This window comes from Cataglyphis hispanica, chromosome 8 (assembly GCF_021464435.1).
Source record: "Cataglyphis hispanica isolate Lineage 1 chromosome 8, ULB_Chis1_1.0, whole genome shotgun sequence".
NCBI classification, from domain to species: Eukaryota; Metazoa; Arthropoda; class Insecta; order Hymenoptera; family Formicidae; genus Cataglyphis; species Cataglyphis hispanica.
In genome coordinates this window covers 6,121,011-6,139,883 of record NC_065961.1, presented here as the reverse complement: position 1 = coordinate 6,139,883, position 18,873 = coordinate 6,121,011, and the positions used below count along the sequence as shown (strand labels likewise).

The window sequence follows — 18,873 nt, the reverse complement described above, 5'->3', positions numbered from 1 at the left end:
TCAGAGAAAGAGAAAATATATATAAAGTTATAATTTAATTTATTATTAAAAAATTAAAATAAAATAGCTTTATTAATACAACGAACTCAAGTTCACTATCGTTCTCTTTGAATTTATATTAATACTAACTATAAATCATTTGTTTCTTTCAGACAGGTATGCTGTCAATTGTCGTGCCACCTGATTTCGATTCTGAAGGTACATCAAGCGACATGATGGTAGGCGAGGGCGGCCAGGTGAATATATCTTTTTTTATTTTATATTATAATCTCAATTTTAATTATTAAAACAAATCTTTAATTATTAAAACAAATTAATAACAATTAAAAATTAACGCATACAACTTCCTTCTCGTAATAAGAAATATATTTTTCTTTACATTACACGTTCTGTTGAATTGAAATACAACGTCAATATTGAATGTTGCTTTCGATCAACAATTAACTTCCGACTCAATTCCGAAGAATTCATCCGCATGCGGAAATAAATTTGCGGATAAATATGCCAGGAAGAAAGATGCGCTATAGCGCGACTAGGCCGGAGGTCGTTAAATAATTTATCCCGTGCAGAAGCCGTCATGAATAAACGATGGTTTATTACTTACAAATGTGGGCTGATTTACGTCTGTAGTAAATTATCAGGGCAACGTTATTCCGCTTGATTCATGCCGGAGAAATCTATATCGGAGAAGGGCAATACGCGCCATGAGTGCGCAACGGCTCGCGGCTCAGTCTACAAATAACTTGCAACTTCCGCTATTCGTCGTCATTAACGTCTTGAACACGAGATTGGTGTTACTGCTAAGATGCTTAAATCGTCAGCAAGTCCATAATGATAGCGAGTTAAAAGTATTAACTTTGAAACTTGTATATACTGGCGCGTTATTATTAAATCCACAAATTGTCATATTTAAAAAGATGTCAACTGCAATTTAAACATAAAAAGCGAATATAATGCGTTATATTGCATTTCATGATATAATTCATAGTAAGTGATTCTGTACACCTGTTGCAAATAGTATTTTAGCGTTACAGCAAATTAATAATTATTATTAAATATCTTTGTATTATTAATTTAATATTTTAATTATAATTTTATTATTTTACGCGTATTTTTTTTTAAATAGAAGAAATCGCAAATATTTTGATGATTACAGCTTATTACTCTGAAAAAAAAAAAGATATAGTCATGTCCTCGCGACTCATAATTGTTTATAAGAAATTTATTTGATTTGATAAGTTTCTTTGCGCGTAATTACAAATATCGTAGACGTGTTACAGGCAATTTTGACGTTCCGCGCGAATGCAAGTAAGTCATCGGTGGAAATAAGTGACCTGTTGCTCACAATTCATATTCCATGGCAGCCGCGCAATTTTAACGAATTTCTCATCTCATCCTCGCGTTTTTCCGCGTGCATGGCCGACGGTGTCGCTTGGGTAAAGAATATTGCGCTTCTCTCAGAATGTCTGACAGACGCTTTTACGAAGACGCGACAGCAGCACTATGGAGGGAGCCCCTCTTCTACATCGCGAACCATTTTAAACTTTGAAATTATACCGACGCATAGCGAGTCTTCCTATTATTATTATCTTCCGCGGTTGGTTATATACTGAAAATTGTACTACTGTCAGTTTGTATAAGTTACTATCTACTTCTTTTGAGATTATCGGGACACGTCTAATATCGTATTCTTTTGGTTACAACAGAATTGTAGAAACTAATTTAATATTTATTTGGAAAAGTTTAAAATTACATTGCAAATTTCGATTGTTCCACTGTGATAAAATAAAATTCCTCTCTCGTTTGCGAACAAAATTTTTTCTGTACACAAGCTATATTAGCTTTAGTTAGAACTTTCTAAAATATCCCATTTATACAGTGCGTATTAAAACTATATATGTGTATAAAATATATTAAAAAATATTTTATAAAAATAATTTTAATATTAAAATCTTAAACAATTTTACTTCTGATAAGTAATTTCTACACATACTATACATATCTATTCTTAATTTGGCATCTTTAACAAATACGATATCAATCAGCAATAAATCTAAAAACCGTGGATGTCAATTGTTGCGATAGCGTTCAGTCAAAAAAAGTTGGAATTTTCGTTGACCCGGCGCGCTAGATAAAGTTCATAAAAAATTGAAATTTCAATCGAGACTCGGGTTTGTGAATTCGTTTCCTGACGGCACAGTCCGGGTCCATCAAGATAAATAAGTAATTTTGCCAGACTATAACTGTTATTATTATCTCTCTTTTTTCTGTCTCTTTCTCTGCTATATTTATCAAATTCTCACATAAAAAACCAAACAAATCTAAATCTCGCAGATTTTTCACGGCATGTCGCTTTTCACTATGCGAACACGTTTTTACACATGCCGTATCTAAAGTAATTTTACAACAGATTACAACTCTCTCTCTTTTTTTTTTTTAATTCAAAATTGATTCCTGGCGAAACTCTTTTCATGTAAGTTTCTCCAAAATCTTCTGGAATGGGAAATACTTTTTAAAAAAACGTTTAATTGCTGTTGGAATGGTTTCGAATTATAATGCTTCCTATAGATATATTTCTAACTCATATAATCATCTATTTCAAAAATTCAACGTAAGTTTAACTTAAAAAAAATCTGCAATGAAATCGATCAATTTTTATCCACATCTTGATGAAATTGATGTATATATTTCCAAGATCTTATTTCAGGCACAAAATGAATAACAAAATAATATTGTGATGTAAATAATAAAAATATTAATAATATATTAAGTTATGTATATTATCTCCTTGTCTTTTTTTAAACCTTTAAAAAGTATTTTCGATAAATCAGATTTACATAATCAAAAGTTTAAAGTCATGTATCACGCTATATTTAATTATTTTATGTGCGTTTTTTTATATAAATTTTAAATAATACTAATTTTGATTCTTCAAATGTTTTTTTGAAAAAATCGAGTAAATAATACTCAGTTTACGTTTTTATGAAGGTTACTATGCAAACTGTATGTAATAACTTACATTACACCTCGGAACCGTGCTAACACGATATTCATCTAAAAACGTCACCGATATTGCAAACTAGCAGGCAAGCATGTCAGTAGAATGCAGGCCAACAAACAGCGCAGTATGCTGCGACACGTGTCGTATCGTTAATTGTCAACACGCCGTTTATATTTTCCATTGTAGAACACACAGATATTCATTTCGCGTACGTGTTTTGCAACTCGTAACCCATCCTACCTTTTGCATTCATTTCGAATATCCGTAACTCGGTAATTGACGAGAATCAAATTGATATATTCATAATGGATGGATCTGCGAATGTAATATGCCGATGACAAATTTTAAAAATTAAGCCGATTTCATGGTTGCCTGATTTTTCATTCATTCAAAAATAGTAGCTTCGTATCGCTCCATCATTCAAGCCACCCCCAGAAGCAAATATATCGTCAAACTGAGCATCCGTTAACGAGAATTCGAGAAGGTTCGATAAAATTGGCCGTGCAAGCGCGCGGTAGAACTAATAACCGTCCAAAAAAAAAAAAAAAAAATCTCAACGCCGGATATTTCATGCCCCTCGCGACCATAGATTCGTTTTCCGCTCGAATATCCGCGGCAGCCGCCATTGTTTCGGACAAACGTCCTCGCGCGTACGTGTTTTACATAAAGAGACGGGCGTCTGGTGCCAGTTCGCACGCGCGCGCGTGCGCGCATTTTTCTCTCCCTCTCCCCCTCTCATTTATATTTCCAAATATATATTTGGATGAAGCACGGTATTAGAGTGGAGTGCAATAACGAACTCGCTTCTCTTTATAATTCCGGTTTCATAACACGTACAGGTGAAGTTAACGTGCCGGGCGAGAGGCGTACCCGAGCCGCGCGTATCCTGGCGCCGAGAAGACGGCAAGAACATTATAATTCGGGAGCCATTTGCAGGAAGCGCCCCGAACCAGAAGTCTCACGGTAAGATTTAATATAGATGGCACGCCCTCGCCGCCGCCGCACCGCGCCGTTCCGCCGATATATAGAGCGCGGAATATACAATTATGTTTTCCTTAGGCGCGCGTACCGCGCTCCGCGATCCCGTTAGTATTCAAATTCCCTCATTACGAACCGCCGTTTCCCGTACTTTAAGACGAATTTCGCCCGGAAACCGATTCCGCTGATGCTCCGAAATAATGCCATCGCCGACGACTTCTGGCTCAATAGCCGGCCGCGCCGCGGATTCATTCCACGGATCATTAAGTAGTAATGTTGAATTTAATAATGGGCCAATTATGAAACACGCGCGATCTACTTTCCTTGTTTTTTTTTTTTTTGTCATAATTTATATCCGTATTAAAAGAGAAGAATCGCAATTTATCGAAAATTAGCTTTTTTTCAGCTTTAATTTTTACGATTAATTTTATTTTAATTAATTATCAACTTCTATTTCTATTAAATAAAAATTTGTTCAGTATTAATTCTCTATTCAATCAGTTGAAAAAAAAAAAAATATGTTTTTTTTTTTTTTACTTCAAACAGATGCAAAGTACATAAAAAAAAAAAAAACGCAAACATCCGGCTGAATAAAATTACTGCGTCTTCCTTAAAGTAGACGTTCGTAAAGTGATCAGAACGTTGATCTCGCAAAGTATCCCGCTTCGCTCTCAGCCGTCTCGCAAGTCCCGGCTAAACGATGTATTTAGTATTCACTTCAGCGTGGTGTTATTAATAGCAGGCAAATTTCACCGTACTGTCGACGCGGGCCACAGCAAGGATGCATGCCGCTGCAACCGATGGATGCAGCGTATGCCGGGCGCGATCTTGCACCTCCGGGCGACCCGACCGACGGCTTATTGTCGGCATTACAATCGCAGTGATTAGCAAAGTCATGCCGGAAGAGACTAGTGGTTTCGCGATCGCCAGCTAATGCGGTTACGCGAACATTTTGTATTAAAATGTTTAAAAAATTAATGAACGAAAAAGCGAAAATATATAACGATGTAAAAATTTTTAGATTTGCTCATCCTATAAATAATATTTTTTTAAATTTGTCATTTAAAACTTCATCATTATAATTTTTTTTATTAAGCATTTAGAAGATACCGTCTATCAAATAAAACGTTCTCTAAAAAAAAAAAAATATATATATATAGTCTCTTTTTTCATCTGCGCTTAATTAACAGAACGCAAAACACTTGTATTGTTTCACATAATTGTTAGGCCAGGTAGAAAGAGCGGAGAGATTCGGAATCTTTGGGAAAGTTAATGCTTTTACAAGCTAAATTGCGACGTAGTGTAACGAGACCGCAGGTGAGGAAGCTTCCTACGTTTGTTTACGATATTTCGCGACAAGGAATAGCTGCAGGTGCAACAAATTGCGCTCGTCTTATCCGCATGCGCTACTTTGTTGTTTGCATCTGAAAACACTCATCGGTATTTAATATCGAGTCATTTAATCAAATTGTTTATTTTCATTAATTTAGACCGTATTACGTTGTTTTCATTAATTTACAGCCGCGTTTATGCCAGTACCAATATACGCTCCAAATTTCACGAAAAGTAAATATACATTTCTTTAGCATTATTTTGAAAGTATGAATAAATTTGCAAATCGTGAATACGAATCCGCATTGAAAATGTAGCATGTAAAATATAATATGTATTATATGTTCTACAATAAAATATTGGAGAAGCGTAATTAACACGAATATAATATCATTAAGCGCATTTGTTATTTTATTGATCGCTTTTGTAATAAGTTGTTTGTTTTATATTCTTTTTTCATTGCCGTGCGGCTATATTTAATGATTGTCTTTCATTAAATAACAATAATCAAAAACAATAAGTTGTTAACTAATGTTTCTGTTATAAAAACATGCAATTAAATTAATATAATTATGCAATCGTCAGACAAAAAGTAACTTTAATAAAGCAAGAAAACGTATTCTCTTTCTTTCAATTATTAGCTTCATTCTCTATAATTACTTTCTCGATAAACTTAAATAATTCCAATCGTATTTTATCTTCGTATTTTATCTCCAGTATTTTTGCTCCGTTATACACATATTTAATATATCTAATAAAATTATGTTCATATAATAATCATTTGTTTTAAAAGAAGAAAGATATTAAATTTTAATATGTACATATGAATTCATAATCCATGGCTCGAGATTTGCAGAAACTATAAAACTATAAAATATCTTAAATTTATTTATGGTGTTCAATGTAAATTAAGTCGACTAAATCTCGTTATTTGAAAAGAGAAATCTTGAAATTTACATTAGTGGGAAAAAAATCTTACCGCTTAAAGCATAGACGAGAATGTTGCGGTGCGCGCGCGCGCAATCTATCGAATGTATTCGGTCTTATTCGACTTTAACCATACACCGTTCTCAGCGTATGCTGTGCCTGAGTTTTTGGGCGAAGAGCTGAAGCTGACGAAGATCTCGAGGAACGAGATGGGGGTTTATCTGTGCATCGCCAGCAATGGGGTCCCGCCCGCGGTCAGCAAACGTATTAATATCAACGTTCATTGTGAGTAATAGTGATTACAATCCGAATCGTTGAACCCCGGACATCTCGATTCCTCTATGCCAAGAGACTCGAGAAATGCCGTATCTTCCAATTCGATTTACAGTTCCGCCAGTAATTCACGTACCCAATCAGCTGGTCGGTGCACCCTTGGGGACCGACGTGGTCCTAGAATGTTTCGTCGAGGCGTCCCCAATGTCGATTAACTATTGGGTCAAGGATCCGAAGGGTAAGATAACATTCGCTAAAAAACATTTCTCTACTGCGTTTAATACTGTCTTTAATTTTGTTGTCGAGAATTCTCTTACCGCGATATTGTAACGCAATATATGTATTATGTAATTATCGTCTTTTAAAGATTTCATAATATTTATCAATTGTATCGTTCAAAATATTGCCTGTAGGTATATTCTTTATTATTTATTATATATTGGAAATATTTTTTTAATTTTGTTATGTTTATCAGATTGTTGTAATTATTCGCACAGATTGATTTCAAATTGTATAAATTGCATTCTGATTATCTATCAATATCTCAGTAATTTAATTAGATTGATTAATTTTAGATAAAGACTTAATGGACAGGAAAAATTTTATAAACAAATTTAAAGAAATAAAAGAGAGAAAGAGAGAGAGAGAAAGATTTATTGTGCCGATAATTAGATTCTTTCGATTATATTTTTTTGAATTACATGATAAATAAAATTACTAAGATATTAAGAGCACTCAAAATGCAATTTATAAAATAAATCAACTTATGCAACTTATTAAATTATTAATTCTCATCAAACGATCACGTATATATAATTTCAAAATCTATAACTAAATCTTATAAATCTATAAATAAATCGTCTGTAAGACTTTTTAACTTTTAATATTGACTGATACATGATGTATGTATTATGTTATTTATCGATATATGCTAATGTGTATTTCAAATTATATTAATAACTTAGTTCTCTTTTCTTTTCTTCTATCCAGAAAATATATTAATTGTAATAATAATTAATTTATGCAACAATTTTCACTTTCACGCGAAACGAAATTATCGTTTAATGTAAGTAGGTAATTTATGGAATATCTGTCAACTCGTATGTATATATGCGAATGTAATCTATATATCTGCATTTGGCCAGCACAATGCTACCACAAGTACTATAGTCCGTTACAATGATTGGCTTGTTAACTAATTACTATTGAAACTAACGGAGAAATGCTCGAACGTTAATTACACTCGCACGACAAATCCGATTATAGACCGTACTTTAGTTTAGGCGATTCCGATATTAGACATGTCGCGTTGTATTTTAGTATCGTCAGCTTTGAGAAACTTATTCGCGTAATTGGGAACATGTTCTAAACTTATATGAATAAACAAAATCCGAGATAATTTCATCGTATCTTTTTTTCTCTTTGATACAAAATAAAGTATAAAGTATAAAATATGAAAATTTTCAACAAACATTTATAGATTTATCGATGAAGAGCCAACTCAGATATCGGATATCTCACATATCATTTCAACGAATAATAGTAGCGCTATATTGCAATGACGTATAATAATATATTTGGATTCAGAATTCCTCAAGAAAACTTTAGATAGACATAAGAGAGAATACTACTTATATCTCCTGACTCGCGGAAATATTCCCGCGGTGGATTTCGCCTCACAAGAATCAGACGTCCTCTCGGTTTAACACACGCTCAGCTATCCAGAGTTCCTCCTCGCTCCAATGCATTCGTATGCAATTTCGTCTCGCGTGGAAGATACCTTTCACTTGTTTCCCATTATATGCAACTGTTTCAACGTGTAATAAGAAAGCATAGCGGCAAACGGGCGAGATGTCTTATTTATAGCAAGAGACGTAACCTCTTACCTCTTCAACTGCTTGCTATGCATAAAATGAAAATATTTCAGAATTTAATTTAAATAATTTTACAAATGGATATAATTGATATTATATAAATGATCTATGATATAGATTCTTAAAATATATTTTTATCAAAACAAGTAAATAGAATGATATTCAAATCAACAAAACCTACGGAATTCGTTGAGTCAAATTAAAAAATTTGAAATAATCTTAATTACGTCAAAAAATATATATAAGTTATTATCTCAATTTTTTTTCTCGTGTATGTATTTATACGAGAGAAATTTGTACAACATCTATTTCTAGTTTGAGTCTCTCTTCCTCCGTTGAATAAAACACTAAATCTCCAAAATTTTTCTGTGAAATTCATAATGCATTTTTTTGCCGCATATAAATCGAGAAAAATGCTGGATGCGCAAACTCGAAGAGAAATAACGTTCAGATTTCTATCCATCGGACGCAGAATAATTAAGTGCGCTCTACGCTTTTTTTTTTCCCCCAAGGTGCGATGATAATAACTAGCATCAGGTACGACGTACAAGCGGTGTCGAAGTCACCGTTCGAGGTCCGGATGATCCTCACCATCCGGAATCTGCAGAAACAAGATGTGGGAACGTACCGGTGCGCGGCCAAAAATTCCCTCGGCGAGGTCGAGAGCAGTATTCGATTATACGGTGAGTACACAGCGCGTTTTCGACCGCGTTATCAAACGAAGTTTCCCGGGGAGCCCATAAAGAATACCTAATTCGATTACTCGACGGAACGCAGTCAAAACGGGGAGAATTGCGTTATCCGCGCTGCATTTCGTTTCAGTGCACGTGTACATTTGCGGATAATTCCACTTCTTTTTCTACTTCGTTTTTTTTTTCCTCTTTTTTTTTCCTCTTCCTTCTTTTTGTTCCTTTAGATGGTCGTAGCGCTAAGGATTAAGATTCGTACCGTGAAATAAAACCTGCAAATAGATCCGTAGATAATTGCATGGGAGAAGTCGAGAGGGCGAGAGGTTTTTGCCTTGTAAACTGTGAATGAATTATTGTACTTATATAAGTAGTCCGCCGGGATTAATTTTCTGCACGTTACAGCTGATACTTTGGAAATAACATTGCTTTTCGGAATCTGCATGAATATAATTGTAAAAATCAAATTTACATGACAAATTCTATTAACAAATAAACAAGATTTTCATCAAATTCTTAGTAATTATAAAATCGCTTACTGAGATCTTGTGAAAGTAAAATTTATATAATATTAAATAAAGAATAAAATTTTGTTGTACATTTTTCAAATATGATAATATCCCTTAAATATTTGGCTATGGACGGATTTCAGTTTTGTGGAGAAAGGACACGACGCCGGAAGCTTGCAGAAATACGCTTTCGAATTACATTACATACCATGCAAAGCATTCCGGACGTCTCTGCGTAGCTGCGAATGAAACGATCTTAAATGCGTCCGGGTAACAAGGCTCTCGACTATTCGCAGCGAACGAATTATGGCACGGAAACGGCTTTTTGCCGCGCGTTGCAGCTCGGTTAGACCCGCGAGTATCTCGCAAGGGGCGCGGCGAAGGGTGGGCGGAATTTGCTTTCGCGCACGACCTGTTATTCCTTACATTAATGCGGCGGGTCGCGAGGTTAACGAGTCCTCTGCACCAACAACTCGATGTGAAAATTGTTGCTCGGGTTTCAGTCGAGCCGAGTGTAAACTCGCGCTCCCTTGACTGATTGCGAGATGATAGGAATAAGAGAGGGTTTCCTTCTTCTCCTTCTCCTCTTACGGCAAACACGCCACGCGTTTACAAGCATTGTCACTTTACGAACGGAAACTCCCCCGAGGATCTGCTCCTACGTCAGATACCTTTCGGTCAATCCTCATCTTTCCGCGCGCGCGCGTAACGTCGAATTCTCGGCTAGCAGCTCTCCAGGAGCCGTATAAGAGGCGGAAGGGCGAAAAGATAAGGTTGGCGAATGCAGTACACCCTTCACGTTCGTAAATCGTCGCGTGTTATCGACCCATCGATTTCGAGGGCGAGGTCTCCATCCGGTGCAGCGCACGTAAAGACGACATATTTGCGTACATGAATTTAAAAGTGATGATACAGGAAATAGCGTTACATGTATTCCTATCTGTTAATAAAATTTTCGTTCGATATCTGAAAATTTTCTATTTGTTAAAAATATTTTTAAACATGCGGTCGATTTTTATCGGATATTTATAGGAACAATGTTCTCCTCGAATCATTTCACCGCGGAATACTTTTTTTCTGAACTTCAACGAAAACTTTGTAGAAAACATGCCGTATATACGAGTATACGCACGTATCCACTTTTGGTATTAAATTCTTTCCATGAAAACGACACGCGTGCGAGTCGAGTTATCTTATCTCCAAGTGCCCCGCAGGTTTGAACTTCTTTCCTTTATTCAAGAGACTCTCGAGAAAGTTTGTAACGTAAGCGTCAGAATTCTCAGATAAGCGCCGATAAATTCGCTATCTTGCTACTTTTTGAAACAGTACAATAAGAAAAGCCATTGAATCGTTGCCAGAATATCATTATAAATCTATGTAAACATATTGATTATAAATAATAGATACATGTCGATTATTATAATGGTTTCTACATCAAAAATCTCTTTAATCATAATCAAAGATAAATATTTTTTTAATAACATATATTCTGTTTTGCATTTTAAAAATCGCGTTTTATTTCGCTGTTTCAGAAATCTCCGGACCGACGAGGACGCAGACGGCGTGGCCGACGTTCTACGACGAGGAGGACGAAATAGTATACGGCTCGGCGGAGATGGACAGGACGGAGAACAGGCCACTGGCGGTGGACAACACGGTCCACGGCCACGTGGGCTATCCGTCACTCGCCACGCCGTCCTCGACGATCCGCGTCGGAAAAAAACGGCCCACGATTAACATCAATTCGGGAGCCGATTCTCATCGACGATGGCTGTCCATCATCGATGTCCTATCACCGCTGGTATCGCTAACGATCGTTTGTCGCAGATGGTGATGGTGGTGGTGATGACGTGAAACGAGAAGCGGCCGGAAAAAGTCAAAGGAACGGATCGAGGCACACGCCGTTGGTGCTCACGTTCGCACGTCGGTCTCGTCGTGACACGATTTCGGCGACAAACGTAATTCTCTTTCGAAAAAGTTGTGCGATCAACGCTGGATGCCCACGAATCCGAAGTTGTTTCTATTGCGGGACGCTGCAGCGAGTTTTGCGAGAAAGAAAAATATGCCCGCAACGCGCTTTATCATTGGCTGAGCGATCGGATTTTCAAGAGAAATTCAATGCTATTTTCAAAGCAAACTGCGATTGATCTTACCTGATCAGTGAGATAAAGTCGCGCGAAGTGAATCATATGTTACGTTACAAATTTCATGCCCGGCTTCACACGAAACGAAAGCTTTAATCTTCATTGACTATTCAGCTGTTTGCTCGGCTCTACGCAGCAAAAACAACTTCGAACGGGCTTAAATCGCCGCTGCTACTGCCGACGACGTATCGTCTTCCCTGAGTGGCTTATTCGTAATTCATAGACTTAATCAATGGATCGGAAGCTCGCGAAAGGGATGAACCACGTGGGTCACAAGACAGAGATTTACATCGCGGGACTTATGTATCTTGATCGTTGTACTTGGTGATTGGATCGAAGAATCGATCGGTGAGTGTTAAATTAATTAAATTCAGGGGTCAAATTCGATATAATAAGGTCAGTTCTATTTTCGATACTATTATTATAATTATTGAAACAATGACCTAGATTATTTTTATTCTTATGCAATGTTAAGCAATGTAATCTTATCTTATGGTATAGAAAGTCTCGTTTTATTTCATCTCAGCAAGATAGTTTGAGAAACCAAAATTAATTAAATTAATAATTAGCGTTACCGTTGAATTATATATTTTACGTAATTGTATTATATATATATAATTGTATTATAAATTTTACGTAAAATTGATTTCTTTATTATTGTTACGTAGAAAAGCATGAAGTTAATTAAAACGAATCGTAAATGATCGGTTAAGATAATCGCTGCAAATACAGACAATGTCTAGACATTTGCGCGATGACGATTCATAATTATCACAATAAAAAAAAAATAAAAAATAAAAAAAAACGACGAACACAGGAGAAAAAAAAACGATAAAGCGGTGGTAGAGGCCAAAGAGATAGATAGACGAAGAAAAATAAGGACATATATTTATTTCGAAGTGAAGATAATATCCACGCGAATCGAAGATGCGTAATTCCTCAGCTTCATTGCAATAAGCTGCGTGATATGTGTATATATGTACGTGTATATCATATACGGAGACGCTCGCATGTGTATATGTGTGCATACTTGACACGTCAGGGTAACTAACACGTTCGTGCCATCTTACCTCTCCTCTCCCTCTCCTCTCCCCCTTCTCTATCACTCTCTCACCGCTGTATTTTTCAATCGCGTGCGAGCGACATGACGTAGCGTTTCTTAAATAGTTCTCACGATCACGCCAATGTAATAGAATACATATCGCGATGTAAACGAGTATCGAAAGCTTCGAACGAGTTTCGACCCGAAAGTAGCAAGGCACCGTATGTAACATTCAACCTTGACGGATGCTCCCGATCGCTCCCGATGCTCTCGGATCGCGCGATCATCCATACCTGTCTTCTTTCGCAAAGATTCTTTTCTCTCTCTTTCTCTCTCTTTAATATTATTGCCCCTTTCGAATGAGATTTTACGGTGCTCTGATTATAACAGAGCTTTCGATAGCAAAACTCTTCAATCAACATGGAATCAAGTATGACTTTTGAGAAATGTTTATTTCAAGAGAGCTCTACTTATCTGAATGTGATTCTCGATATCAAAACGCTACGATAGGGAATGAAGGCTTTTCAATGACTGTTCAATCGAGAGTTTTGCTTTCGAGATCGCGGGTTTTCGATGCTAGAACTTTCATTCGGTCAAAATAAATTTCAAGAGATATTTATACTCGAGAACTTTAACAGCAACACACTGTCGATTATAAAGATTTAATCTAAACTTGGAAGAGACGTTACATAACACTTTCGTGCTTACGAAATGTATATTCTAAAATCGCAAAATAAAAAAAAAGTATATTTTTAAGAAAAAAAAGAAATCGGCGATTTTGGCAGTAATGTTTAAAATTTTTTTTTTTTACGTAAATAAAATAACATTAAAAAAAAAAGTTCTCATTTTTTTTTATAATCAGCTTATAACTCTAATAACAAGACAATAAACTTGATATTTTTTGCATTCAAACTAATATATATATATAACATCTAAGATAACGAAACTTTTATAATCTGTATATTGTTCGTGAGCTTATAGTTTTTAGATAAAAATGTTGTTAAATTCATTTTATTTATAAATTATAAACAATATGATGCTAAAATAAAATTCTGGATAAAAAATTAAAGTTGATAAGTAAAAAATAAGGACGACAAACTTATCCAATAGTTTATGTCGTGTATAAATTTTACAAACAACATTAACTTGGGAGCAATTTAATCAAAAAAAAACATGATAAATAAAGTAATCAATAAAAAAATTCATCGATCACAAGTATCACAATCAGATATCTAACGATTCGTTTTCCATGTGAGCGAAATAATCAATATAAATGTCTGATGGATCAAATTGAAAATCCTTGTCTGATGCGAGTTTCTTCGAATTGGTACGAGAGAGAGAAAATATAAAAGAGAAACAGAAAGTATAAAAGAGAGAGAAAGAACGATATCAATCATATATATATTTTCATATTTCCGTAGCGCGTATGTTTCGTAGCGACAGATTTTTTCAATTATTATGAAAACTTTACTTATTATTATTTCAGTTATTGCTATCATAGCATTTGCTTTTGCAATAATTTCTTTAATTATATTTAATGTTGTAATAATAAATATCATAACGGTGAATGGTACAAACTAGCCATTCTAATGCCATCTTCTTTCGAATTTTTATTCCGTTTTCAAACGAAGTTTCACAAAATGGAATCCAAAACGGCCGCGAAGAATGATAAAATCGATCGCATCGATCGCCACGCACCGCTCGCGCAATGTTACTGTTGTATTCACTTGCTAAATAAATCGAGCATTCCCATGGGCGTTTTGGAGTTTTATGGCAATCGAAATTGCGTCTCGTTACGCGTCGCGGTTCTCTCGTTTTCGGTACTCGCTGACAGTTCTCTCGCAGGGATAACCGTACGCGTCTAAATCCTCTTTAAAATCCATTTTCGATCTCGCGTTTTTCAATCGATTTGTCCTGATCGCTCCGATTATAATTAATTACTCTCAAAGATGCCGAGCAAACTTTTTTCACGTGAAGAAAACACAAGAAGAAAGTTAATTCTTTCACTATCCTACAGAATTTTAAAATACAAACCGTAATGTTAAAAATATGTTTGGCTGAAATGGTTCTAAAATATCCGCTCTTTCTAGCATTACTCCGAAATGTAAAGCAACAAAAAAATGGATATGACAAATGCTACTTTTGAAGATCTATTATAAATTTTTTTATCATTGAATATTTATGTTCCTGCACTAAAATATCGTGTCTGAATTTGTCACCTGCAATCATTTTTTTTTCTTTCTTTTTTTTTAAAGCCCTTCAATTAACCAATGGCCCATTGCGCGCGTTCGATATAATACGCGACGTGCCACATTCGTCACTGCAACCTACGAACCTCGAAATGGGCAAAAAAGTCCAGTACGCGAAGCATCCTCAAGCGTCCTCACGAGAGCCAATGAATGGTCGCTCTCTCAGTGTGAGCGGAAAAAAAAGCCCGAGGGAAAAAAAAAATCGCGACCTTTTTTTCCCTCGCCGGGCCAAATCGCGCTCGTTTGCGACACGCCGCCGTGGCATGCCATACTGTGGATGAGAGCGTGTCCCCTCTTATTTCGTCGGAGGGAATACTCGTTCTAGAACAATTATCGTCTCTCTTATCCTCTCTTTTTCCCTCTTCGGCGACGCGAGGCAGGCGGGGCCCGCCTTTCTCTCTCGGTCACCGTGAGAAATTATAAGGGCGAATCCGCCTTTAAGGACTAGGAGAGAAGAAGATCTTAGTTCCTCCATAAATAAACACAACTGCCCGCGCAGCTGGCGCGGACGTAATTCATCGTGAATTAATTTAAGGGCCACCGCCGCCTCCTCCCTTTGCCCCCCTCCCATCGTTCCCCCTCCGTCGACGCTTTCATTAGAAGGCCCCGGCGTACCGAGACCGCGCCATTTGGCGGCTCTCCTTTTATGCTGATTTTATTTCCCTTCTTTCGCGAACTCGGGCATCCGCGGAGTAATTGCGCGGTATTATTATCCGCCGCGAGACGGCCCATCGAAAACTAACGGCGAGAGCCGAAGTGAAGAGGATTTTACGGTTCGCCGACAAGATCCTTCTAGCCCTCCACTATCGTCCCTATACCCTTTACCTCCATCGCTTACATTCTAGTCGACATCGCGATGCCCGACGTCGTCGACGACTCCTTCGTATGACTTCCAAACGGGCTTACCGTTCCGTTTGAGCTACGGCGCGAAGTCGTTTCTGTAAAGTTACCGTTGCAGCTGCAGCACCGGCTCTCCTCGTGCCAGCCTCTCTCAAGCCGTCTCTCCGTACGACCTCTCGTAGATTTTACCTCCCCTTCCTCCCCCACAATCCTCCCCGCCTCATACCCTCGGCCGTTTGCTTAATCCCCACCGGTTACGCTTATTAAAGTCCTGAGAGGTACGACGTGTTAGCCCGTCGAGACGATATATATACAAGGGACGCGGATAGTTAGGTACGCGAGCTGGTTGCACGGCGGTCGATTTATCGCATGCTCGTAGTCGGTTCGTTTCGACAATGCCAGCCGAAGGGTGCAGTTTCAAAAGTTCACGCTTCGACGCAACAAACTACCAATGTCATTCCGCGATTCGCCGCGAATATGTCCTATACATGTGATTTTCTCTCCGTTTTATTTTTGATTCGTGAAATAATATAAAGTCGCAACAATTGTCTTACGTGTAAAAATAAATACTCTCAAAATTATTGTAAAATTTATTATTTTTATATATAAGATTAATTTAACGATTTCGGGACTCGATATACATTGAAACGATCTACATTTCTTTACCTTTTATTAATTTGTTGTAATGAAAATGTTTTTTAATAGTTTTCCAACTTGATACTTTAACGTTGATATATCTTGGCGCTTTAAACTGCCAGACGATTTTCGGATTTTTCTACGACACGATCAAACAGCTTCGAAAAGTTTGTTTTATGAGACTTAAGTGGGTCGATTGAACCTAGTGTAAAGTTTTAAGTCTCAGAAAGAAGGAGAATTAGCCAACTTCCTTTTATCTGCGTGAATTATCACTTCTTTGGATCATCGATTAGCGTTTACATTGGCATTGCGAAATGCTTTGTTTTAAGCTTCTAACATTTTTACGATATTCGATTTACTATATATTTCGATATTATATACTTTGCGCGATACAAATTTTATTTACTTTTCTTTCTTCCACATACGGTGCAGTCTTGTCTCCATTAATATTTTTTCACGTATAAATCGATATACTGTACAATTTCTGAATTATCTTTATTTTTTTTTGTTTTTGTTTTATTGTATCCTTACTTATCTTTTCCACTGCTCTTCTTTTATTAACTTTAGTTTCAGCAACGTGGCTTGTTACAGTCGTTAGTTTCTTTTCGCTTATTGAGTCGTAAATAATATGATATCTTCGTTCGTAAATAACATGTTATCGTACGCGAAAACTGTTACAAAAACAAAATCTAAAAATCCAAATAATCATTTCAAAACTTTTCGTTCTTGCGATAAATTTTCACAATTTATGAGCATCTAAAAATGTGTTGTATTAAATATATTAAAAAAAAAAAAAAAAACAGCAAAAATCATTTATACATATCATATATCTATCTGTAATTTCATTCTTAGGAGAAGTGATATTTTATCATGCATAAGTTTATAAATATTAATTCCTGCGAAACCGGAAAAATAAGAACAGTCGTATTTAAAAAAATCGCGACAAATTTTTTTGTTAACCTGACCATATTATTGCTCTCACTGTCACGAGAACATTAGGATATGGATATCCGCTATTTCGATCCTTGGTCATGCGGATAATCGGATTCCTCGCGCGTTATTCCCCGACTTTTATCTTTAAGTTCAGTGACGGGCAGAGGTTCTTGGAAAGTAAAATGTATTATGGATGTAGCCCAGGAAAAACATCCCTGCACGAGAGCTGTATGCCGATGAATTTTGTACACGTAAAGGGATATGGCCGCGCGAGTCTTTCCCTCGAAATCCCTAACAATAAGTCGCGCCCGTCGTGGAAGTTATCACTGACGGTTATCTTGTACGTCACTGCCGTTCGGCGAGTCCTACGGCGGCTCATTCCTCCTTTCGCGCTTCCAGATATTCCTCTAGACTGCAATATCAGACAATACAAGAAACACGGAACTTCGAATAAAACTGTTAGCGGTGTGCATGACGCGAAGGATGACTTCCCACTCCTTTAAGGAGTATCTAACCCGCTTTCTCCTTTTTTCCTAGCGCCGTTAAGCTGTAGGATCAGTACCGTAAACTCGCGTTTTATTAACATCAGAAGAGCCGTGATAAAATTCCTCTTAGCCGACAAATTAAGTTTCTTCAAAAAGTGGAATATGAGTATTAAAAATGGCTATCGAAAAGATTTTCTAAGTACTTAATTTAAATGAGAATAGAAAAGAGCTTTTTATTCATGAATTATACATATATCGTAAAAGTTATTAATGTTTTATTTATCTGTAAATTCTCCAATTTTTCAGCTTATAGAGAATTTACATTACGCTTTTTTTATTATCATAATTTAAGAAATAAGAAAAAAATTCTATTTAATTTAACTCAAGAGAGAGAGAGAGAGAGAGAGAGAGAGAGAGAGGGAGAGGTGTTTTTTTTATAAAATTTTTTTAAGAATAACCATATATGTATAGCTATATCGGTTCTTTTGATGTTAAGACACAAAGTAAATTTTTTATTACGTTTGTATCAAAATTATATATTGTATATTTTTTGTATGATAATGTAAAAGTTAAATAGACAAAAGATGAAGAACATTGTTTGATTTGGTTTATGTAAATTCGAGATATCCAGGAACATATCGATCCTAGCGAGGCGGAAATGTGCTTTAACAGAAAATATGCTTCATCGCGATGAGTGTTCTCAAAAAACTAGCTAAATGAACTGCATTGTTTTTATTCATTAGCAAAATCAATTTGACTTGTATATTGAGAAAAGAAGTTGCATCCTTGCGTTATTATAAATGGGACAATTGTTTCGCATCCGAACGAGATCATGCGAGTACCATCTCGAGCATGGAGATACTTGCTCGTATGAAAGAACGTTCGACCGTTGATACAATGTGTATAACTATCTACGTACATATCTATCAAACGTAAAAGCTATCTTTCTCTGTATAAATGATAA

The 18,873-nt window shown here is 36.2% G+C and overlaps 1 protein-coding gene and 1 long non-coding RNA gene across 9 annotated transcripts in view; one reads left to right on the top strand and one right to left on the bottom strand.

Moving 5' to 3' along the window:
- LOC126851595 (uncharacterized) overlaps positions 1-18,873 on the bottom strand; it is a 282,884-nt gene that overhangs the window by 86,225 nt on the left and 177,786 nt on the right. The window lies entirely within an intron of this gene.
- LOC126851567 (lachesin-like) overlaps positions 1-18,873 on the top strand; it is a 132,661-nt gene that overhangs the window by 103,568 nt on the left and 10,220 nt on the right. For 4 of the 8 annotated variants that reach the window (XM_050595664.1, XM_050595665.1, XM_050595667.1 and 1 more), the window contains 6 exons: positions 153-236; positions 3,841-3,964; positions 6,386-6,523; positions 6,627-6,749; positions 8,898-9,068; positions 11,113-17,300. In XM_050595664.1, the coding sequence (XP_050451621.1) occupies positions 153-236; positions 3,841-3,964; positions 6,386-6,523; positions 6,627-6,749; positions 8,898-9,068; positions 11,113-11,414 (942 nt within the window). In that variant the 3' untranslated portion in view covers positions 11,415-17,300. Of the gene's footprint in view, positions 1-152; positions 237-3,840; positions 3,965-6,385; positions 6,524-6,626; positions 6,750-8,897; positions 9,069-11,112; positions 17,301-18,873 lie in introns of those variants that run through there. The other 4 variants (XR_007687701.1, XR_007687702.1, XR_007687704.1 and 1 more) reach the window with 3 other exon arrangements.